Source organism: Thalassophryne amazonica, chromosome 3 (assembly GCF_902500255.1).
Source record: "Thalassophryne amazonica chromosome 3, fThaAma1.1, whole genome shotgun sequence".
NCBI classification, from domain to species: Eukaryota; Metazoa; Chordata; class Actinopteri; order Batrachoidiformes; family Batrachoididae; genus Thalassophryne; species Thalassophryne amazonica.
This window is the reverse complement of record NC_047105.1, coordinates 4,278,806-4,301,919: the sequence shown is the minus strand read 5'-3', so window position 1 is coordinate 4,301,919 and position 23,114 is coordinate 4,278,806. Positions and strand designations below refer to the sequence as shown.

Below are 23,114 nucleotides of genomic sequence, written 5' to 3'. Positions count from 1 at the left end.
TTGATGCAGTCACGCTGCTCCAGTCGTTCTGCCATTTCCTTGCAAAGAAAAAACGACGAGAGACTCCACCCATCCTCACACAAAGGCTGCTTACAAGGAAATGACGCAACTGACAGGCTTGAAAAAAATTACGCATATGCACAAAGGATCAAGGTTGGCTCATGCAAGCACACGTGATTCAAATCCATCAGTTTTTGAAAAAAATAAAAAGGTTGGATACTTTTCTAACAGACCTCGTAGTTTGTTTTTTGTTACCCTTCTTGCATCACTACAACTCCTCTGCCTTGTTTCAGAACATTTTAGATATTCTTATACCCAGATGGAGAAGAATCATTGAAGGGAAATTACACATTGGGCTTCAGCCAAGTTTCATAACAGCCAGCCATATCTGGACTTTTCCAAAACAGCATCTTTTATAAGCGGTAATTTGGTGGATAATGATCTGATGTTAATGAAGCTAAAACTAAGGGGCTCAACATGACTGCATTTATTAAAACACATTCTTGAGCTGGGAGTCAGTGTTGTTTTAATTGGAATCAGATGTCATCATTTCACAGGAAAGAATAGAGAAACTGCACAGAAGTACACACAGGATGTTGTGAGAAACTTCATATTCAACGTGTTTGTGTTTTTATCCATAGCTTTCATAATGGCCAAAAATGTAAACACAAACTATTATTTATATGTTGGTGAAACTAATTGCCAGTTTGGAAATTTGGATGAAAACAAAGTAGAAGTTGAAATGATAAAACATAAGTTTAGTATAGCAGAAAATAACACTATAAAAGTATTACAAAGAGAAGGGGCTGGTCCGTTGGGTTACTGGGAACCCGGTGGACCAGTGATTACATGAGGTTGAGTGTAGTGGGTTCTTGTTTTTGCTGTATGCGATTCTGAGCGGCGGTGAGGTCATGTGACTGATGATTATGAGACATTTGTCTGTTTTGAGAGACTGATGGACACAGCAGCTGTTCATGTTGGCACAAAACAAGAATTCTGCCGTTTCTTCATGAAGACCTCTGATATCTGAGCTTCAGCTCCTTGGAAGTTCATTTTCCAGCTGTAGAGATAGTTAATCGGCTCCTTCTACGTATTATGGCGCTTTTATGGCTTTTTGTGTTTTTAGTTTCATTTTAGTGTGCAAATAATGACTAATTCCTTAGAGGCCATTCCAGGGAAGGCGCTGAAGCTCAGCGAGTCTGCTACTGATGTCAGTGATCCCTAACATGGGGCTGTCAGGGGAAAAAGTTATGATTTGCTCAGCTTTTCCAGCCCTGATAATTACAGCGTTTGCTTAATTTCTGTTGCATTGTGGGTGGAAGATGGAAGGCTCAAGGATCCATGGATTTCTAACGTGATTTACTGAATAAAAAAGGCCCCTACCTACATGGCCCCTAAAGGAATGTTATATTTGCATTATTTATAACCAGTTTATACAAACTATAGTACTGCACTCTGTAATCAGGGAAAAGGTTGGTCTAACCTCCCTGGAGTGTGTGCTTCTCCACCAGCAGTTAAGATGGGTAGGCTATGTAATCAGGATGCTTGCCAACCAATTGCCTCGCAAAGTTTTTTATTGCCGGCTTACTGGGTGGCCAGAAAAAGAGATTCAAGGACCAAATCAAATCTACACTCGAAAAATGACCCATTCCCCCTGAGAGCTTAGAGCGCCTAGCAGCTAACTGAAACACCTGGCGATCTACCTGCAGTGCTGCAGCTACATGCTTTAACGATGCCTATGACCAGGCCGCCAACGAGTGACAGTGATTTTCCAGTCAGGCTGGGATTTGAACAGTGGATCTTCTGGTCTCAAGCCCAAAGCTTTAACCAGTAGATCATCACCTCCCCTAAATGGGACTATTAACCACCAGATTACAAGGTAGAACCTCTTAAATCATTCTAAAGTCAGTTTTAAGTAGAAACGAGGTGGCACTCTGTGACGCTTTGAAATGACGGGCACGCAGTGAAGCATCAGCTAGCAGCCCGTGTAGCCATGGTGCTCTGATCGCGTCCTCAATCTTTTATGATGAAATAATGCTGAATTTATGTGGAAATGATTGTTGTACAAAAGCTTCAGATATCTGTCACTGAGAGAGATGATGACTGGAGGCAGTTTGAAGCAGAAATGAGGTGATAATCAGTGAACCGCGGCTAATGATGCACGTGCAGTGAAGGCAGGGCGGACTGATTTTAGAGGGGGGACTGTTCAGTTTGCGAAACCGGTCTGTCATGCATTGGTCTCCACAGCCACATGCTGAGATGCCGTCTCAACCTGCCTGAATGAACCATTGTCTGCGACGAGGGAGGGAGAGAGAGAGAGAGAGATACAAACTCTAAAAAATTTGAGCAATGTGAGCATTGTTCCAAGCATATAACTCAGCGTCAAGTGTGCAAGAAATGATTTAGGCTAACCCTAAACATTTTGTGAGATGGTTGGATGGACTTAACTCCTAACTTCAAATAAGACTACTCTACTGAACCCAGAAGTCTAATAATAGTAATATTCCTTTAGGGGCCATTCTGCTCAGGGACTGTTCTGGCAAAGTGCCTTTCTGACTTGGGACCATTTCGACCCGTTACCCTTTTACTAGTCATCGTGACTTCTTCATCCTGCTTGAGGTTGAAGCTGTGAGAGTCACAACACAATATTAAAGGGCAGATTGGACACAAATAGTTTAATTATGTCACTGATGCAGGTCACCGTATAAGCAAACACGTCTCACCTTCAAACACAGAGATTTTCCTGTGGTGTATTATTTATATTTATTGAATATACAAAATAATGTAGTAAAGCTTTACTGATGCTGAGGTAAGATAAGAGCCTGTCTTCCACCCTGCACACTATGTGGTGCAAGACGTGGAGCAAGTATCATGACTAGTTTCCACTCAATGCAGTTCTCATTTGTGCACCCAGAACCCACGTGAACACGAGGAGAACATGCAAACCCAAAACAATACTTTGTTGATGCCACTTTGGCAGTAATTACAGCCTCAATTCTTCTTGCATATGTTGCTACAAGCTTGGTGCACCTATCTTTGGGCAGTTTGGTCCATTCCTCTTTGCAGCACCTCTCAAGCTCCATCAGGTTGGATGGGGAGCGTCGGTGCACAGACATTTTCAGATCTCTCCAGAGATGTTCAATCAGATTCAGGTCTGGGCTCTGGCTGGGTCACTCAAGGACATTCGCAGAGTTGTCCTGAAGCCACTCCTTTGATATCTTGGCTGTGTGTTTAGGGTCATTGTCCTGCTGAAAGATGAACCACCGCCCCAATCTGAGGTCAAGAGCGCTCTGGAGCAGGTTTTCATCCAGGATGTTTCTGTACATTGCTGCATTCATCTTTCCCTCAATCCTGACTAGTCTCCCAGTTCCTGCTGGTGAAAAACATCCCCACAGTATGATGCTGCCACCACCATGCTTCACTGCAGGGATGGTGCCTGGTTTCCTTCAAACATGACACCAAAGAGTTCAATCTTTGTCTCATCAGACCAGAGAATTTTGTTTCTCCTGGTCTGAGAGTCTTTCAGGTGCCTTTTCTCAAACTCCAGGTGGACTGCCATGTGCCTTTTACTAAGGAGTGGCTTCTGTCTGGCCACTCTACCATACAGGCCTGATTGGTGGATTGCTGCAGAGATGGTTGTCCTTCTGGAAGGTTCTCCACAGAGGAATGCTGGAGCTCTGACAGAGTGACTACCGGGTTCTTGGTCACCTCTCTGACTAAGGCCCTAAGGCTTCCTTTACCCCAGGTGGACTCCAATTAAGCTGTGTAAACATCTCAAGGATAAGTTTTAAAAAATCTTTAAAAAAAAAAACCCTTTTCACATTGTCATTATGGGGTGTTGTATATAGAAGTTTGAGGCAAAAAAAAAAAAAATTACTCCATTTTGGAATAAGGCTGTAACATAAAATGTGGAAAAAGAGAAGCGCTCTGAATACTTGCTGGACTTTCTGCACTGTAAAATAATGTGCTGATCTCACGTCCCTCTGAATTCTTTCCATCTCTTTATGAGTGTTTTCATGACGCCATTATTCTGCCAGGATTCCTTCCACTTTAGACTCTCACACCAGCAAACGGTGAGAAGGTGACTGATTACATCCACCACCGTGTGTTCAGGTCACACAAGAGAAAAATTCTTATTCTCTCACACGGGTTGTTATTGGTTTATGACACGACATTTACTCACATGAGGGAAGTTACAATAATGGCAAACTTATAGAGGGAATGGAGTTCATTTCTAGTGTTTCTTTATCTGAGGTACTTTTCAGTGATGTTTCACACATGCACGTGTACGAGGTCTATTAGAAAAATATCCGACCTTAATATTTTTTTCAAAAACCATATGGATTTGAATCACGTGTGATTACATCAGACATGCTTGAACCCTCGTGGGCATGCGAGAGTTTCTTCACGCCTGTCAGTTACGTCATTCGCCTGTGGGCAGTCTTTGAGTGAGGAGTGGCCCACCCTCTCGTCGTTTTTTCGTTGTTTAGGAATGGCTCAGAGACTGCTGCTTTGTTTGATAAAAATTTTTTCAAAAACTGTAAGGCACAACTGAGTGGACACCATTCGATAAATTCAGCTGGTTTTCGGTAAAAATTTTAACGGCTGATGAGAGATTTTGGTCTGGTAGTGTCGCCGTAAGGACGGCCCACGGTGCCTGATGGCGATCTGCGCTTCGAGGCGGCGGCGTCTCGCCGTTTCAAGTTGAAAACTTCCACATTTCAGGCTCTGTTGACCCAGTAAGTCGTCAAAGAACAGAGAACTTTCAAAAGAAGTCGGCATGAGGAGTTTATTTGGACATTCCAAGCCATCAAAAGCCGCCTGAATTTTACAAATGGTTTTCAACACGGAGGTGTTTTTCCTGTCGCGGCGCACACAGATTCGCCGAGTCGTCACGGAAACGACTCGGCGAATTTGCGCGCACGTCTTTCATTACAAAATGTCCTTAAACAGTGGAATGTCCGCATAAAGTCCTCATGCCGGCCTCTTCTGAATCTTCTCTGTTCTCTCACGACGTCCTGGGTGAATTAAGCCTTAAATTAGGATGTTTTCAGGTTGAAACAGGCCGACGACGGCACCTGGAAGCGCTGCGCGACGTCCCGCTCCGTGGGAAGTCCTTACAGCGACAGAAACACCCCATAATCTCTCATCAGCCGTTAAACTTTTCACCGAAAACCATCTTAATTTCTCGAATAGTGTCCACTCGGATATTCCTCACAGGTCCAGAAAAATTTTTGATAAAGCAACGCGCGCCGTCTGGAGCAGCGTGTGAAACAAAGGAATTCAGCCGAGAGGGCGGGACCACATCTCACTCAAGGCCTGCCCACAGGGAAATGACGTCACCGACACACGTGAAAAAACTCACGCATGCGCACGAGGGTTCAAGCATGATTGGTGTAATCGCACGTCATTCAAATCCATATAGTTAAAAAAATATATAAAAGTGTTGGTTTCTTATCTAATAGACCTTGTATATACACCATGGCTTAAAGTTCTCCGTCACCATGATGGATTTCCGTCATTTAGAAAATCTAACCACACATACGCGCACGCACGTGGTGTCATGCATGTTTTGGGGCTGAAAAATGATACTCTTATTGTCAAAGCAACATCCCATTCTGCAAATGTCAGCGTGGACTGCGGAGGAAGGGACTGTGTGAATTTTCCTTCCTCTCCACTCTGTTTCCTGCTTGCCATGAGCCATGGTCCTTCTCCTCCCTGTCTTTGTGAGAACATTGGCAGATCTTCCTCAACTAGAGCAGGGCGTGGCTTTGCTTTGAACCAATGAAGCAATGCTTCGATCTACTGCGTTGGTTCTTTGTTTTATTTCGCTTTATCTTAATGTTTCCCCGCTAAAACTCTAAAGAGCATATGTCTGTGAGTAATATTTACCTTTTTATGTTAAACTGACCTGTTATGGTCTTCTGAAACAGTTGATAGATGCATTTTATAACTTAAAAACGGGACCGATACTAACGCGTTAGCGTGTCTATGACGTTTTCAATGTTAAAGTTAGCATTAAGCTGTAAAAGAGTCAAATGTATTACAAATTGTAATATTTTATTTATTCATTTTTATTTACACTCAACAAAAATATAAACACAACACTTTTGGTTTTGCTCCCATTTTGTATGAGATGAACTCAAAGATCTAAAACTTTTTCCACATACACAATATCACCATTTCCCTCAAATATTGTTCACAAACCAGTCTAAATCTGTGATAGTGAGCACTTCTCCTTTGCTGAGATAATCCATCCCACCTCACAGGTGTGCCATATCAAGATGCTGATTAGACACCATGATTAGTGCACAGGTGTGCCTTAGACTGCCCACAATAAAAGGCCACTCTGAAAGGTGCAGTTTTGTTTTATTGGGGGGGGGATACCAGTCAGTAGCTGGTGTGACCACCATTTGCCTCATGCAGTGCAACACATCTCCTTCGCATAGAGTTGATCAGGTTGTCAATTGTGGCCTGTGGAATGTTGGTCCACTCCTCTTCAATGGCTGTGCGAAGTTGCTGGATATTGGCAGGAACTGGTACACGCTGTCGTATACGCCGGTCCAGAGCATCCCAAACATGCTCAATGGGTGACATGTCCGGTGAGTATGCCGGCCATGCAAGAACTGGGACATTTTCAGCTTCCAAGAATTGTGTTCAGATCCTTGCAACATGGGGCCGTGCATTATCCTGCTGCAACATGAGGTGATGTTCTTGGATGTATGGCACAACAATGGGCCTCAGGATCTCGTCACGGTATCTCTGTGCATTCAAAATGCCATCAATAAAATGCACCTGTGTTCTTCGTCCATAACCGATGCCTGCCCATACCATAACCCCACCGCCACCATGGGCCACTCGATCCACAACATTGACATCAGAAAACCGCTCACCCACACGACGCCACACACGCCATCTGCCCTGGACAGTGTGAACCGGGATTCATCCGTGAAGAGAACACCTCTCCAACGTGCCAAACACCAGCGAATGTGAGCATTTGCCCACTCAAGTCGGTTACGACGACGAACTGGAGTCAGGTCGAGACTAATACTACTGCCTGGGGTGGGGATGATGGCGCCAGCAGTGTGCACGGCGAAGCGTCTCTCAGCTCTCAGTTTTCTGTCACTGTTTTTTTTGCTTCTGTGGCAATGAAATGTTTCAGCTTTCACTGTGTATGATCGCCAGTTACTTTTAAGTATTCGTGATGATCATGAGAGATTTTTAAAGCAAATATATTTTGATGATTTTACTTTATGCCCACTACCACCTTTTCTCTCTGCGGTGCCAGATTACCTGAGGCGTGCACCTGCAGTTGTACCCCGGAAGAAACGACCAAGGAGACAGGGTAAACGAGGTGGAGTACTCGTGAGAGTAAAGGCTTACTTTCGGTCCCTTCATGGGCAAACATTTGAACTGCAACACCGCTGTCTCTTTCCGGCAAACCAAGCCTCTCCGGTAACGCGCTGGATTATTCCCGTCGCTTGTGACGGCACTGTTGTGGAGCAGTGCGCAACGGCGCTGGAGTACTTTCCTCGGCGACGTCGAGTTCCAGACCGCGGTGTGGATTTTATGAATCTTCGATTGTTTTCCCGAGAACTACGTTCACAGACGGCTGATGACTTCATCCTTCATCTATCTCTGATGAACACAAGGTCTGTGAGCAATAAAACTTTCATTCTCAATGACTTTTTCACATCCCGGAAGCTGGATTTTATGCTTCTAACAGAGACATGGCTTCGGGCTGGTGAGTCCTTCGCCTTCTCGGAGCTACTTCCCCCGGGTTGCTCCTTCTTCAGCTCCCCTCGCACTACAGGCAAAGGCGGTGGTTTGGCGACAGTGTTTAAATCTGACTTTGTTTGCTGCCCGCTTCCCACTAAAGCCTATGCGATCTTCGAGCTACAGCTCTTTGAAATCAGATTGGATATACCTGTCTTGTGCGCACTCATCTATTGCCCTCCTAAATTTAACAAAGATTTTATAAATGACTTTTCTGACTTTGTGGCAGGTATTGTTCTTAATCGTAACGCATTTTTAATTGCTGGGGATTTTAATATTCATGTTTGTTGTCCATCCAAGCCCTTGGTCAATGACTTTCTTAATGTTGTGTACTCTTTTAATCTTAAGCAGGCAGTAAATGTCCCGACCCACGACAAGGGTCATACTCTGGACCTTATCTTATTCAGTGGTCTAAATATGAACGTCATAGAGATCTGTAACGCAGGCATATCGGACCATTTTCCTGTGCTTTTTTCTGTCGCGGTGTCCTCCACTATTAGGAAACAATGCGTTCCGGCGCGCCAGCGGCGCGCTATCTGCCCCGCTACTGCGCCACTCTTTTCTGCTGCGTTTCATGCTTCTGAACTTAAGTCTTATGATTCTAATACAAATATTGATGAGTTGGTTAGCTTGTTCAATACTACGTGTTCAGAGATTCTCAACGTTGTCGCCCCTTTCACTAATCGGCGTGCAAAACGCTCAGAGCCATGGCACAATGATTTTACGCGCGCACGCAGACGGGAATGCCGCTGTGCAGAACGGAAATGGAAGAAAGATCAACTTCAAGTATCACTGGGGATTTTAAGACATTCACTTGCGAATTATCAAGATGCTGTTAAGACTGCAAAATCAGAGTATATGGCAAATATTGTGTCTACAAATCTTCACAAACCCCAGGTTCTTTTTAATGTTTTGAACAAGATTGTTAACCCTATTGATTCAACTGGTGCTGTTCCCTCTGTTTCTTTGTGTGAAAAATTTTGTCAATTTTTCAGTGAGAAAATTTCACTCATTCGATCTTCTTTGCCAACTGTCATCGCTGACCCCTGCATCATTCCTGAGTGCACAGCTATTTTTAGTCAATTCAAGCCTATTTCTCTGTGTGAACTATCTAAAACTGTTCAGAGTTTAAGGCCTTCAGACTGTGCACTGGATTTCCTTCCTGCTAAGCTTTTGAAAGAAGTCCTTGATTCAGTTGGCCCTTGTATTTTACAGCTGATTAATGCTTCTCTGTCTTCAGGTGTCGTTCCTTGTTCCTTTAAACAGGCCCTTTTAAAAAAACATAATTTGGACCCTGCTATTTTTTCTAATTATAGACCCATTTCTAAGACATCATTTTTATCTAAAATACTTGAAAAGGTGGTCTATACTCAACTACAATCGCACCTTACTGCATTTGACATAACTGAAAAGTTCCAGTCTGGTTTTAAACCTTTGCACAGCACTGAAACTGCTCTTTTAAACGTTTTTAATGATCTTCTTTTAATCATGGACACTGGCAGCTCAGCTGTGCTTGTGCTGGATTTAACTGCAGCCTTTGACACTGTTGACCACCAGGTCTTATTATCTCGCCTTGAATCATGTGTTGGATTAAATGGCACAGTGCTCAAATGGTTTAAGTCCTATTTGACTGGTCGGTGCTTTTCTGTGAACCTTGGTCCCTTTGCGTCACAGAAAGCCCCTTTGACTTGTGGAGTACCTCAGGGTTCAATTTTAGGGCCAATTTTATTTTCGCTTTATTTGCGTCCTTTAGGATCAATTTTTAAGAAATATAACATTCAGTTTCACTGCTTTGCTGATGATGTGCAGATTTATCTACCTCTGAACCTTAAAACAAACTCATCTGCCATCCTACAGACTTGCTTTCAAGAAGTCAAAGACTGGATGTCTTTAAACTTTTTGAATCTAAATGAAAGCAAAACAGAGATTGTGGTCTTTGGTGACCTTGACCTTTCTGCCCTTGGTCCACTCGCCTTCTACTGTCGTTCATCTGCTAAGACCCTTGGTGTTTTTATAGACAGCTCTTTTAAATTCGAGAAGCAGATTAACACAGTGGTCAAAACAAGCTTCTTCCAGCTTTAGACTTTTAAGTAAAATCAAGCGTTACCTGCCCCCAGAACAGCTGGAACAGGTTGTGCACGCCTTGATCACGTCTCGTTTAGACTACTGCAATTCTTTGTATGTTGGTCTTAATCAGTCATCTCTGCATCGTCTCCAGATGGTGGTCTGCTCACTGGAGCCAAACGGCAGCAACACATTTCTCCTGTTTTAGCTTCACTGCACTGGTTACCTGTTGCTTTTAGAATTGATTTTAAGATTTTGTTGCTTGTTTTTAAATCAATTCACGGTCAAACCCCATTCTATTTATCTGATATGCTGTCATTGCACACTCCAGGAAGAGCTCTGCGCTCCGCGGACCAGAGTTTACTGGTCTGTCCCAGGTCTAAGCTAAGGACCAGGGGAGACAGAGCCTTTGCTGTTGCAGGGCCCAAGCTCTGGAACTCTCTGCCATTGAATGTCCGACTGCCTCCTTCAATTGACTCTTTTAAAGACATATCTTTTTGCACTGGCTTTTAATACAAGATGAGCTGAACACTGCCACATATTTTACTGTCTTGTTGATTTATTTTGTTCTTGTATTTAACGATATAATTTTAAATCCTTTTATTGTACAGCACTTTGGGGCAGTGTTGACTGTTTGTAAATGTGCTTCATAAATAAACCTGACCTTGACCTTGAGACCCCGATGAGGACGACGAGCATGCAGATGAGCTTCCCTGAGACGGTTTCTGACAGTTTGTGCAGAAATTCTTTGGTTATGCAAACCGATTGTTTCAGCAGCTGTCCCGAGTGGCTGGTCTCAGACGATCTTGGAGGTGAACATGCTGGATGTGGAGGTCCTGGGCTGGTGTGGTTACACGTGGTCTGCGGTTGTGAGGCTGGTTGGATGTACTGCCAAATTCTCTGAAACGCCTTTGGAGACGGCTTATGGTAGAGAAATGAACATTCAATACACGAGCAACAGCTCTGGTTGACATTCCTGCTGTCAGCATGCCAATTGCACGCTCCCTCAAATCTTGTGACATCTGTGGCATTGTGCTGTGTGATAAAACTGCACCTTTCAGAGTGGCCTTTTATTGTGGGCAGTCTAAGGCACACCTGTGCACTAATCATGGTGTCTAATCAACATCTTGATATGGCACACCTGTGAGGTGGGATGGATTATCTCAGCAAAGGAGAAGTGCTCACTATCACAGATTTAGACTGGTTTGTGAACAATATTTGAGGAAAATGGTGATATTGTGTATGTGGAAAAAGTTTTAGATCTTTGAGTTCATCTCATACAAAATGGGAGCAAAACCAAAAGTGTTACGTTTAGATTTTTGTTGAGTGTATATATTAATAATAATAACAACAATAATAGTAATAATAACTAATAATGCTACAATACAATTTTAGAGAAACAGACAAAAAGAACCTGATAAAATAAAATGATTTAAAAAAAAGATTAAACCAACTAACAATGAACCTAAATAAATAAATAAATATAGAAATAAGTGTTTCCTGTGAACACCTAGTGACTCTTAAACCTCCACTTCATCCCTGTTTTGTTTAAGTTTAATGACAATTTGTTTTGGTCAAACCACATCTAAGCTGTGTTTTTACACAAGAAAATTTGTGTCTTTTTTCATGAAAATAACTTATTAAAGATCACATATTACACTTTTGTCAGGCCTTTAAAATACTTTTGTGTACTCTTGCTGTAATATGTTGTCAGTGGTTGAGATAGTTGCTGTGGCATCTAAACCTGATGGAAATCTCTTTGTGGTGTGTCGGTGATGTATGTATGTGCAAAATAAAACTAAACACTACTCCAGGTATGTTTTTGACGACAATATAGCATAACTTTGTTACAAGCTCAAACGTTGATGTTGCATGATAAAGGCCTTTTAATAACTCGCTTCAAGAAGTAATGGCAAGTTTAGTTTAGTTTGTTTTACGAATGAGAGTATTTTACCAATTAGATGTGAATAAACCAGTTTTGAGTTTCTCAGTGCACATGTGTTTTCAAAAGTGGTGACAGTGTTACTTTGTGCACAGCAGAACAATGTTGTCAATTGTTTTAGTCCCTAATTTTGTATTTTATTGACTGGACAGCCAGTGATACAGCACCCTTTTGGCACATTTACAGGAATAGAACCGATCAAAATACTACAGAAGACAAAGAATTTTTACTTGACAGTTTGAAGTGACTTTTATTTGTTTCAGAGGACTTCATACCCATTCAAATTCAGTAGAATATACAAAATTTGACTTGCTCTTTTAAAGATGTTCTGGGGGAGCACCCCCCCAGAATCAAGACTACACCCTGCCCCCCACCACCCTTTTATGTACCTTTATGTTCAAGTTTTGCATTCTTTATATTCGTTGTCTGTCTCTCTCCTTAGAGGCTATTCAGACTAGATTTGTACACTGTATAATGTTTTTCTTGTATTTATTGAGGAAAACAGTGTGTGCCCCCACTACGCCACATTTTAGGGAATTGCTGGCATTGATTTTTGCCAGGAAAAAAATTCAGTCAGATGAAAATGTATTGCTTTAACCCATGATACACATACACACACACGCCCACACAGTGATGTCATGCAAAGTGCTCATCTGCACACCAGGAGTAACATGGAGATTAAGGACGTTGCTTTAGGGCACCTCGGTGTCGGCAATGACTGTGAGAAAGAAACATTTTGCTGTTCAGTCAGGAGTTAAACACTTGACCCCCTGGACACAAGCCCCACCTCCAATAATCTAAGGGGGAAAACATACCAAAGCTTCTTCTTGCTTTTCTTCTCCCCCCACTCCAAGAACCTTTAAGCTGAAAATTCCTGAACTTTTCAGAAAGACACTTTGACATCACTGCAGCGCCTTGTCAGGCACCGGGGCAGAGAGGTCTATTTTCACTGATTTGTCACTCACAATCTATCACAATACAAACAAAACAAAACAAAAAAAACCTCCTCTGTGGTAGCAGATTGGACAGGTGCTTGGGTCTTGCTGAGGGTGAGTACTTTTTATCACTCTACAATATAAGCCATTCGTTAGCTGTTTATTGTTGATACAGTATACAAAGAAATCCCATGTGCAGGCTTTTTTCCCCACTAAAAACACTGAAACCACTGGAATGAAGCATTTATGTGCACTCTCACAGTGCTTCTTTCCCCCACCCCCCGAACAAAAGGACACAGAGCCTAAAATCTAACTCAGTGAAATTAGTGGGTGTGGTTCAGGAACGGGTGTCATCACCTGTTGGAGAAGATCTGTAAAGGTGTTAAAACATAAACTTTCAAACTATTTTTAGTGCTCTGTTGTCTTTAAAATCCATAAGGGTTTGGTGCCATTTTTCAAAAAGTGACAGAGCCAAGAAGTTTGAATATTGTTTTGTTGTTGTTTTAATGCACAGTGTGATATTTTAGACTTTGACAGAAGTATGAACTCTAACAGATTCTGTGCTATTATTTGCCTGTAATGTTGACACATTAGCATTTGGAAGCATTCTTACTATCAGCATTACATTTATTTATTTATTTTTTGTTTTGTTTTTTTCTTTGTTTTTACTGGTTAGCATTAGCGTGACACTGTATCATTCGTAGACCTTAAACAAGCGTTTCTGTTTAAGGAAGAAAGTCTGACCTAAAGTTAGCTTGTGCATCCAGATGGTGGTGCCAAAAGATTTGTGTGTTATTTGCTGCTAATTTACAAAGAAACAAACAAACAGAACTTTACATTCATCTGCGTTTAGCTGACCTGCAGTCTTTGTTCCATTTTCAGAATTAATTAATTATCACTGTTATTTTCCCCAATCATACCAGATGAGGTCGTTCCCAGAAAGTTCGACCTGAGATTTGTCTTCAAATGTGACTGCAAAGTGTCAAAGCCTTCAAATAAAGTGTTGTTTCTCCTGGAGGCTGGTCTTTCTGGGATCTTGTGGGCGTCCACTCACTTGGTCCTCTGTGGTTTTAAAACCACACTGGAAGAGTAGTGCACACAGGAGAAGGCTGTCGGCGAGATCTTCTGAGGGTCGAGGTAGTTGTTCTCCAGCCTCAAGGCCACCAAGGTGGAGTCTCCACTATGGTTTGGATCACAGAGTCCATCATCGGCAATGTTCCTGGAGTGAGATGGAATGTTGGGATACACTTAGGAACACTTGCTTGTTGGTACATCCAGGATAAAAAGAACTCCTTGTTTAAAAAAAAAAAAACATAAATGGGTGTTTATCTCTGACTAACTTCTTTGAGATATTAAAGCTAAATTTAATATAAAACAAAGTACAGAAGCTGTAAAGGCGACACTTTGAACTGTTTGATCTCAAATCCAACAGCAAAAACTCATGAATTAGTCTTACTGCTCCAATGAACCCTAGATAGATATATAGATAGATAGATAGATAGATAGATAGAGTGAGTGAGTGAGTGAGTGAGTGAGTGAGTGAGTGAGTGAGTGAGTGAGTGAGTGAGTGAGTGAGTGAGTGAGTGAGTGAGTGAGTGAGTGAGTGAGTGAGTGAGTGCGTGCCTCCAAAAGTATTGGAACACTTGGTATTTCACAGATTTTTATTTGTTTATGCCATTTGAAATACAAAAAAATACAAAGAAAATTAAATTTGTCTTACTTAAATTCAAACTGAAAGTAAATCTCTACAACTTGATATATATTAATTAAAAATATAGAAACCAAGATGATGGGTTGGATAAGTAATCAGCCCCTTTGGTATTAATGCCTGTAAATAATCAGTTTTATTGCCAGTTTTCTTCAGGCAAGTCAGGAGATGGATACATGAACTTTTCCAAGTCACTGAATATGTTTCAGACTTTATTTACATTAATTACAAAGAAATACAAACAGTATGACACTCTGTGGTAAATCTGTGTGGAGTAGACAGTTCTCAAAAACTGAGTGACTGTGCAAGAAGGAGAAGAGTGAGGAAAGCCACCAAGACACCCAGACAACCCAGAAGTTACAGGCTTCTGTGGCTGTGACTGGAGAAATTGTGCATGTTTTATATTTTGTAGTTATACAGCGACATGATGAAGTGGTACAGAGGAGGATTTTCTTTCACCAAAACATCAAATCTAGGTTTGTATCAGACGTACCTTTTGGCAAATTGGAGCTGAACTTTCAGGTCTTCTTTTTAAGAAAATCCTCCTCTGTACCACTTCATTTCTTTTTATAAGTTCAAACATCTTGTTTTCGTGTCAAAATAAACTGAATCTGACAGTGAAACGTCCCCGATGAAGCATTTTTCCAGTGTAGTCATTCGTATGAATTCTTGTGACGTCATCATACCTGATCCTGTTGTTGTCGAGTCTGAGGAAGTGTAAACTGGTCATCTCGTTGATGCCTGAAGGAACCGTGACCAGCTGGTTGTGGTCTAAGCACAGTTCCACCATGGAGTTGTATGAGCCAAAGAATGACTCCGGTTCGATTCCCTCGCCGTCCAGTTTGTTGTAGGACAGGTAGAGATACTCTAAGCCGGGCTCCATGTGAGCAAACACGTAACCTGTTGGAGACATTTCAGCAATGTTTGAAGAGAGTTCTTCAGCCTCCATAGCTGAGGTTCTTGTAGTGGCCATGAGATGGTGCTGCTGAGAAAAACAAACGATTCTATTGACTGCTCGCTGAATTTAGGACATGATGATGGAGGGTTTTTGTTTATTGGGGTGTTTGCCCTGGCTGAGAGTTGTCTCAGTTTAGAGTTGGTTTTATGTCAAATCTCTTTTCTTAGTTTTTTTAAATTAAATCTTCAGATTTTGATTCATTTATCATTTTCTTAGGTTTGTGAAAGTGCCAGATGAGATTTAACCTAGTCTGCATTCCACAAAAAAGAAGATAAAAATAATTTACTGCATTAATACAGGAAACAGCAGCAATAAGGAGCTGAAAGGAAACATGTAAACCACCTGAGCCATGTTTAACCAATCACATGCCAGGAATCACTGTCAATAAGGCTGTGCAAGTCCTAACTGGTGAAGATCTACAGAACCCTAAACCCTTTGAAGGGGTTTATGGTAGGACAAAAACATCATTCTTGTTGATCCTGTACAATTTAGAGATTGTAGGAGCTTGTGATGTTTGAATGTAGACTGAAGAATAACAATAGTTTGGTTTCTAGGACCCTGCCTGGTTTAGATTATAGGATACTGTCTGATTTGGTTTGTAGAACTCTGCTTGGTTTAGATTATAAGATACTGTCTGATTTGGTTTGGAGGACTCTGCCTGGTTTAGATTATAGGATATGTTCGAGTTTGTAGTACTCCTCCTGGTTTAGAATTTAGGATATGGTCCAGCTTGGTTTGTAGGACTCTGCCTGGTATAGATTATAGGATATGGTCCGGTTTGTAGGACTCTGCCTGGTATAGATTATAGGATATGGTCCAGTTTGTAGGACTCTGCTTTGTTTAGATTATAGGATATGGTCCAGTTTGTAGGACTCTGCTTTGTTTAGATTATAGGATATGGTCCAGTTTGTAGAACTCTGCTTGGTTTAGATTTTAGGATACAGTCCAGTTTGGTTTGTAGGACTCTGCCTGGTTTAGGTTATAGGGTATGTCTGTTGCGGTTTGTGGGACTCTGCCTGGTTTATATTATAGGATACTGTCCAGTTTGTAGGACTCTGCCTGGTTTGGATTATACTGTCTGATTTGGTTTGTAGGACTCTGCTTGGTTTAGATTATAGTATAGGATACTGTCTGATTTTTACGACACTGCCTGGTTTGAATTATAGGATACATCTTGTTTGGTTTGTAGTGTTACATAAATTATATTGTCAAAGACATGTTTACCATTTATTATCATCTATTAACATCTGCTCATTTGCAAATTGTTCTTTCTGTATGTTAAAAATCTGCAAACTGTTTTCTTTCAGATATTCACAGCTGCAGCCTGTTTATAGTTTTTAGTGAGCTTCAGCAAAAACCACTCACTCTGTACCTAAAAATCAGGAATGATTCAGTTGTTTTCACTAATGACACAATGATTCAGTTGTCACTGTACAAATTCAGGATGATTCAGTTGTTTGCAAACGTATCTACACATGACACATGAATGATTCAGTTGATTACAAATGTATCTGCACAAACATGTTGTGACGATGGACTCAACTCACTCCTCTTATCTTTTGTTTTCTTTTCTCAATAAAAGGGCCATGCAATGAGGGGACATCAGAGAATTGCACGAGGCTGTCATGGTCTGTGTGTCTCCGCTTTGCAAAGCCCATTAAAGACATGTCGGCTCTCTGTCTGGCTCTTTTCTTGTATGTCTAGCCGAGCACAATATATTGGAATATTGGTTACTGTCTGATTTGTAGGACTGTGCCTGGTTTAGATTATAGGATACTGTCTGATTTGTAGGACTGTGCCTGGTTTAGATTATAGGATACTTTCTGATTTGTAGGACTGTGCTTGGTATAGATTATAGAAAACTGTCTGATCTGTTGGACTCTGCCTGGTTTAGATTATCAGATACAGTCCAGTTTGGTTTGTAGGACTCTGCCTGGTTTAGATTATAGGATACTGTCTGATTTGTAGAACTGTGCTTGGTATAGATTATAGAAAACTGATCTGTTGGACTCTGCCTGGTTTAGATTATCGGATACTGTCTGATTTGTAGGACTGTGCTTGGTGTAGATTATAGGAAACTGATTTGTAGGACTGTCCCTGCTTTAGATTATTGGATACAGTCTGATTTGTAGGACTCCACCTGGTTTAGATTATAGGAAACTGTCTGATTTGAAGGACTCTGCCTGTTTTTGATTATAGGATACTGTATGATTTGTAGGACTCTGCCTGGTTTAGAATATTGGTTACTGTCTGATTTGTAGGACTGTGCCTGGTTTAGATTATAGGATACTGTCTGATTTGTAGGACTGTGCCTGGTTTAGATTATAGGATACTTTCTGATTTGTAGGACTCTGCCTGGTTTGGATTATAGGATACATCTTATTTGATTTGGAGGACTCTGCCTGGTTTAGATTATAGGATACTGTCTGATTTGTAGGACTGTGTCTGGTTTAGATTATAGGATACTGTCTGATTTGTAGGACTTTGCCTGTTTTCGATTATAGGATACTGTCTGATTTGTAGGACTGTGCCTGGTTTAGATTATAGGATACTGTCTGATTTGTAGGACTCTGCCTGGCTTGGATTATAGGATGCGTCTTGTTTGGTTTGTAGAACTCTGCCTGGTTTGATTATAGGATACTGTCTGATTTGTAGGACACTGCCTGGTTTCAATTATAGGATACGTCTTGTTTGGTTTGTAGGACTGTGCCTGGTTTAGATTATTGGATACTGTCTGATTTGTAGGACTGTGCTTGGTGTAGATTATAGGAAACTGTCTGATTTATAGAACTGTGCCTGGTTTAGATTATAGGGTACTGTCTGATTTGTAGGACTGTGCTTGGTATAGATTATAGAAAATTGTCTGATCTGTTGGACTCTGCCTGGTTTAGATTATAGGATACGGTCCAGTTTGGTTTGTAGGACTCTGCCTGGTATGGATTATAGGATATGGTCGGGTTTGTAGGACTCTGCCTGATATAGATTATAGGATACAGTATGGTTTGATTTGTAGGACTCTGCCTGGTTTAGATTATAGGATACTGTCTGATTTGTAGGACTATACCTGGTTTAGATTATTGGATACTGTCTGATTTGTAGGACTGTGCCTGGTTTAGATTATTGGATACTGTCTTATTTGTAGGACTCTGTCTGGTTTGGATTATAGGATACGTCTTGTTTGGTTTGTAGGACTCTTCCTGGTTTAGATTATAGGATACTGTCTGATTTGTAGGACTCTGCCTGATTTAGATTATAGGATATTGTCTGATTTGTAGGACTGTGCTTGGTGTAGATTATAGGATACTGTCTGATTTGTAGGACTGTGCCTGGTTTAGATTATAGGATACTGTCTGATTTGTAGGACTGTGCTTGGTATATATTATAGAAAACTGTCTGATTTGTAGGACTGTGCCTGGTTTAGATTATAGGATACTGTCTGATTTGTAGGACTGTGCCTGGTTTAGATTATAGGATACTGTCTGATTTGGTTTGTAGGTCCCTGCCTGGTTTGGATTATAGGATACATCCGGTTTGGTTTGTAGGTCCCTGCCTAGTTTAGATTATAGGATACGGTCCTGTTTGTAGGACTGTGCCTGGTTTAGATTATTGGATACTGTCTTATTTGTAGGACTCTGTCTGGTTTGGATTATAGGATACGTCTTGTTTGGTTTGTAGGACTCTGCCTGGTATGGATTATAGGATATGGTCGGGTTTGTAGGACTCTGCCTGATATAGATTATAGGATACAGTATGGTTTGATTTGTAGGACTCTGCCTGGTTTAGATTATAGGATACTGTCTGATTTGTAGGACTATACCTGGTTTAGATTATTGGATACTGTCTGATTTGTAGGACTGTGCCTGGTTTAGATTATTGGATACTGTCTTATTTGTAGGACTCTGTCTGGTTTGGATTATAGGATACGTCTTGTTTGGTTTGTAGGACTCTTCCTGGTTTAGATTATAGGATACTGTCTGATTTGTAGGACTCTGCCTGATTTAGATTATAGGATATTGTCTGATTTGTAGGACTGTGCTTGGTGTAGATTATAGGATACTGTCTGATTTGTAGGACTGTCCCTGGTTTAGATGATGGGATACTGTCTGATTTGTAGGACTGTGCCTGGTTTAGATTATAGGATACTGTCTGATTTGTAGGACTCTGCCTGGTTTAGATTATTGGATACTGTCTGATTTGTAGGACTCTTCCTGGTTTAGATTATTGGATAGTGTCTGATTTGTAGGACTGTGCCTGGTTTAGATTATTGGATACTGTCTTATTTGTAGGACTCTGTCTGGTTTGGATTATAGGATACGTCTTGTTTGGTTTGTAGGACTCTGCCTGGTTTAGATTATAGGATACTGTCTGATTTGTAGGACTCTGCCTGGTTTAGATTATAGGATACTGTCTGATTTGTAGGACTCTGCCTGGTTTAGATTATTGGATACTGTTTTATTTGTAGGACTCTGCCTGGTTTAGATTATAAAATACTGTATGATTTGGTTTGTAGTTCCCTGCCTGGTTTGGATTATAGGATACATCCGGTTTGGTTTGTAGGTCCCTGCCTAGTTTAGATTATAGGATACGGTCCTGTTTGTAGCACTCTGCCTGGTATAGATTATAGGATACGGTCCAGTTTGGTTTGTAGGACTCTGCCTGGTATAGATTATAGGATATGGTCGGGTTTGTAGGACTCTGCCTGGTAGAGATTATAGGATACAGTATGGTTTGGTTTGTAGGACTCTGCCTGGTTTAGATTATATTATATGTTCCAGTTTGTAGGACTCTGCCTTTTTTAGGTTATAGGGTACAACTGGTCCGGTTTGTTGGACTCTGCCTGGTTTGGATTATATGATATGGTCCAGTTTGGTTTGTAGGACTCTGCCTGGTTTATATTATAGGATACTGTCCAGTTTGTAGGACTCTGCCTGGTTTGGATTAAACTGTCTGATTTGGTTTGTAGGACTGTACTTGGTTTAGATTATAGTATACGATACTGTCTGATTTGTAGGACTCTGCCTGGTTTGGATTATAGGATACTGTCTGATTTGTAGGACTCTGCCTGGTTTAGATTATAGGATACTGTCTGATTTGTAGGACTCTGACTTGCTTAGACTATAGGATATGGTCCTGTCCGGTTTGTAGGACTCTACCTGTTTTAAATTTAGACTCTAAAACAGTGTTTCTAAAACCTTGTCAGGCCACAGACCACTTCACGAAGGAAAAAAAAATTTTGCGGACGACCTAACAAATGTTCAAAAACAATAATTTACATTTGTGTTGTGTTAATAATGGTAATACTAGAGATGTGCTGCTATCTATTGGACTTTGGAGTAATTTTTAAACACCTTTCACTTCGATTATGATATTAATTTAATATCTTACAATGATACTCTCAGACCACTAGGGGTCGCTCATTCTTTGAAAATGGTTGCTCAAGAAGTTGTTTTGTCATTACTGTTCACTCACCTGGTATTCTCTCTATGTGATTGCCAACCAGAACCAGGTGGACCAATGATCTGGGCAGGTAGGAGGGAACCAGGTAGAGATGATTGTGGGAAAGATCGATAGACTCCAGATTCCTTTTGAGGGAAAAATGAAGATCAGTTACATCAAAACAAAGTTTTCCCTGCACGAAACATTTAGAGGAGTGCCGTGTTAGTTAAAGGAAGTGAACGGACTTCAGACGTCCTGCCTCTTGCATTTGTTTGCTGGTGTTTTACTTTTTAAAAATCATCTTTGGTTCCGATTTCAAAGTAGCCCTTAAAGACCATGTCTGAGAAATGATGGAACATCCAGATATTAAACTTCAAGTTCAAAATCTTATCAATTTTCAGTTTAAACAGAATTACAAGCCAGTCTCCATTTGATAAAATTGCTTTGGACTGCAGCTTTCTCTACATTAAAACCTTTAAAGGAACCACCAGAGAAATTGTTTCTAATTATTGTACAAATAAACATTAAAGACAAATAAAAAAAAAAAAAATACTTACAATTTCTTAAAGAAAATCAAATTCTGTTGCTGTCACCTATTATAACAGGTAATTTAAAAAGCAGCTATGGCTGTGATAGCCAATTCAATTCAATTCAATTTTATTTATATAGCGCCAAATCACAACAAACAGTTGCCCCAAGGCGCTTTATATTGTAAGGCAAGGCCATACAATAATTATGTAAAACCCCAACAGTCAAAACGACCCCCTGTGAGCAAGCACTTGGCTACAGTGGGAAGGAAAAACTCCCTTTTAACAGGAAGAAACCTCCGGGAGGGGCAGTCTTCTGCTGGGACTGGTTGGGGCTGAGGGAGAGAACCAGGAAAAAGACATGCTGTGGAGGGGAGCAGAGATCAATCACTAATGATTAAATGCAGAGTGGTGCATACAGAGCAAAAAGAGAAAGAAACACTCAGTGCATCATGGGAACCCCCCAGCAGTCTAAGTCTATAGCAGCATAACTAAGGGATGGTTCAGGGTCACCTGATCCAGCCCTAACTATAAGGGGCTGGAACAGGACAACTTTTTGGTAGCCAACAGGCAGAGGTATTGGTTGCCACCAAACCAACATTTTGGTGGCCAACAAACTGAGGCTTTGGTAGCCAATAGGCCGAGTGTTTGGTAGCCAACAGTCCAAGGTTTTGGTAGCCACTAGACCAATGTCTTGGTAGCCAGCAGACCGAGGTTTTGGTAGCCAACACACCGAGGTTTTGGTAGCCAACAGACCGAGGTTTTGGTAGCCAACAGACCGAGGTTTTGGTAGCCAACAGAGCGAGGTTTTGGTAGCCAACAGACCGTGGTTTTGGTAGCCAACAGCCTGAGGTTTTGGTAGCCAACAGACCGAGGTTTTGGTAGCCAACAGACAGAGGTTTTGGTAGCCAACAGACAGAGACTTAGGTAGCCAATACACCTAGACTTTGGTAGCCAGTAGACCAAGGTTTTGGTAGCCAACACTTTGAGGTTGTTCAACAATAAGAAAATAGTTGTTTATTTGTCTGAATAGAAAATGTCTGTGCCAAAATGCATTCTCCTAATCCATCATCTTCATCCACGCACCATCCAGCACATACATCAATGAGATATTCCATGTGCAGACCCAAGGTTGATTTATCCTCCGCCTCCAAAGTTCAGATTTGCTCATCAGCTCATCCTCATTATGTGCTGTTATAGTTTGGTGCATTATAAGATAATCTCTTCTGTGCAGCATTTAGTTCACAGCATTTTCAAGGGAACATTCCTGGACTTTAGCTAAAGCTGGAATGTACCTGATAGTTTCAGGAGAACTGACTATTTCCAGCATGGTCTTGGAGTATGAGTCTAAGTCATGGGTATCATGGGTCAGAGATCCAGATGGTGCCGTTTGTTTCTAACCTGTGGTTGATCCAGGACATGGGGGCAATCCTGGTCTCATCCAGCTTGTTGTGTCTCAGACAAACTACATTCAGACTCAGGGTCTGATTGAAAACCGTCTCTGAGATCTCTTCAATCAGGTTGTTCTCCAGGTAGAGCTCCTGGAAGAGAAAGTAAAGTAGGGAGAGACTAAGGACCCATAACGTAGCTCGGACAAGCACTTTGGACCTCTGTCTCATTCATCTGTGTTTTATTGGGATGAAATCAGTGAACATGATGATCAGTTTGTGTCCCTCACGTATTTGAATGAATTGAAAAAATTGAAATTGAAATTGAAAATTGAATTAAAAGTGTTCAAGGTCATAAAGCAGAAAGAGGTGAAAGGTAG

At 41.2% G+C, this 23,114-nt stretch overlaps 2 protein-coding genes across 2 annotated transcripts in view; one reads left to right on the top strand and one right to left on the bottom strand.

The window, feature by feature from the left end:
* cenpp (centromere protein P) overlaps positions 1–23,114 on the top strand; it is a 300,836-nt gene that overhangs the window by 247,909 nt on the left and 29,813 nt on the right. The window lies entirely within an intron of this gene.
* Positions 13,197–23,114, bottom strand: part of ecm2 (extracellular matrix protein 2, female organ and adipocyte specific) — a 29,009-nt gene continuing 19,091 nt past the window's right edge. The window contains exons 8-11 of the mRNA XM_034164778.1: positions 22,748–22,887; positions 20,853–20,965; positions 15,112–15,325; positions 13,197–13,936 (exon numbers count right to left, since the gene is read on the bottom strand). Coding sequence (XP_034020669.1) covers positions 13,768–13,936; positions 15,112–15,325; positions 20,853–20,965; positions 22,748–22,887 — 636 coding nt within the window. The 3' untranslated portion in view covers positions 13,197–13,767. The remainder of the gene's footprint in view (positions 13,937–15,111; positions 15,326–20,852; positions 20,966–22,747; positions 22,888–23,114) is intronic.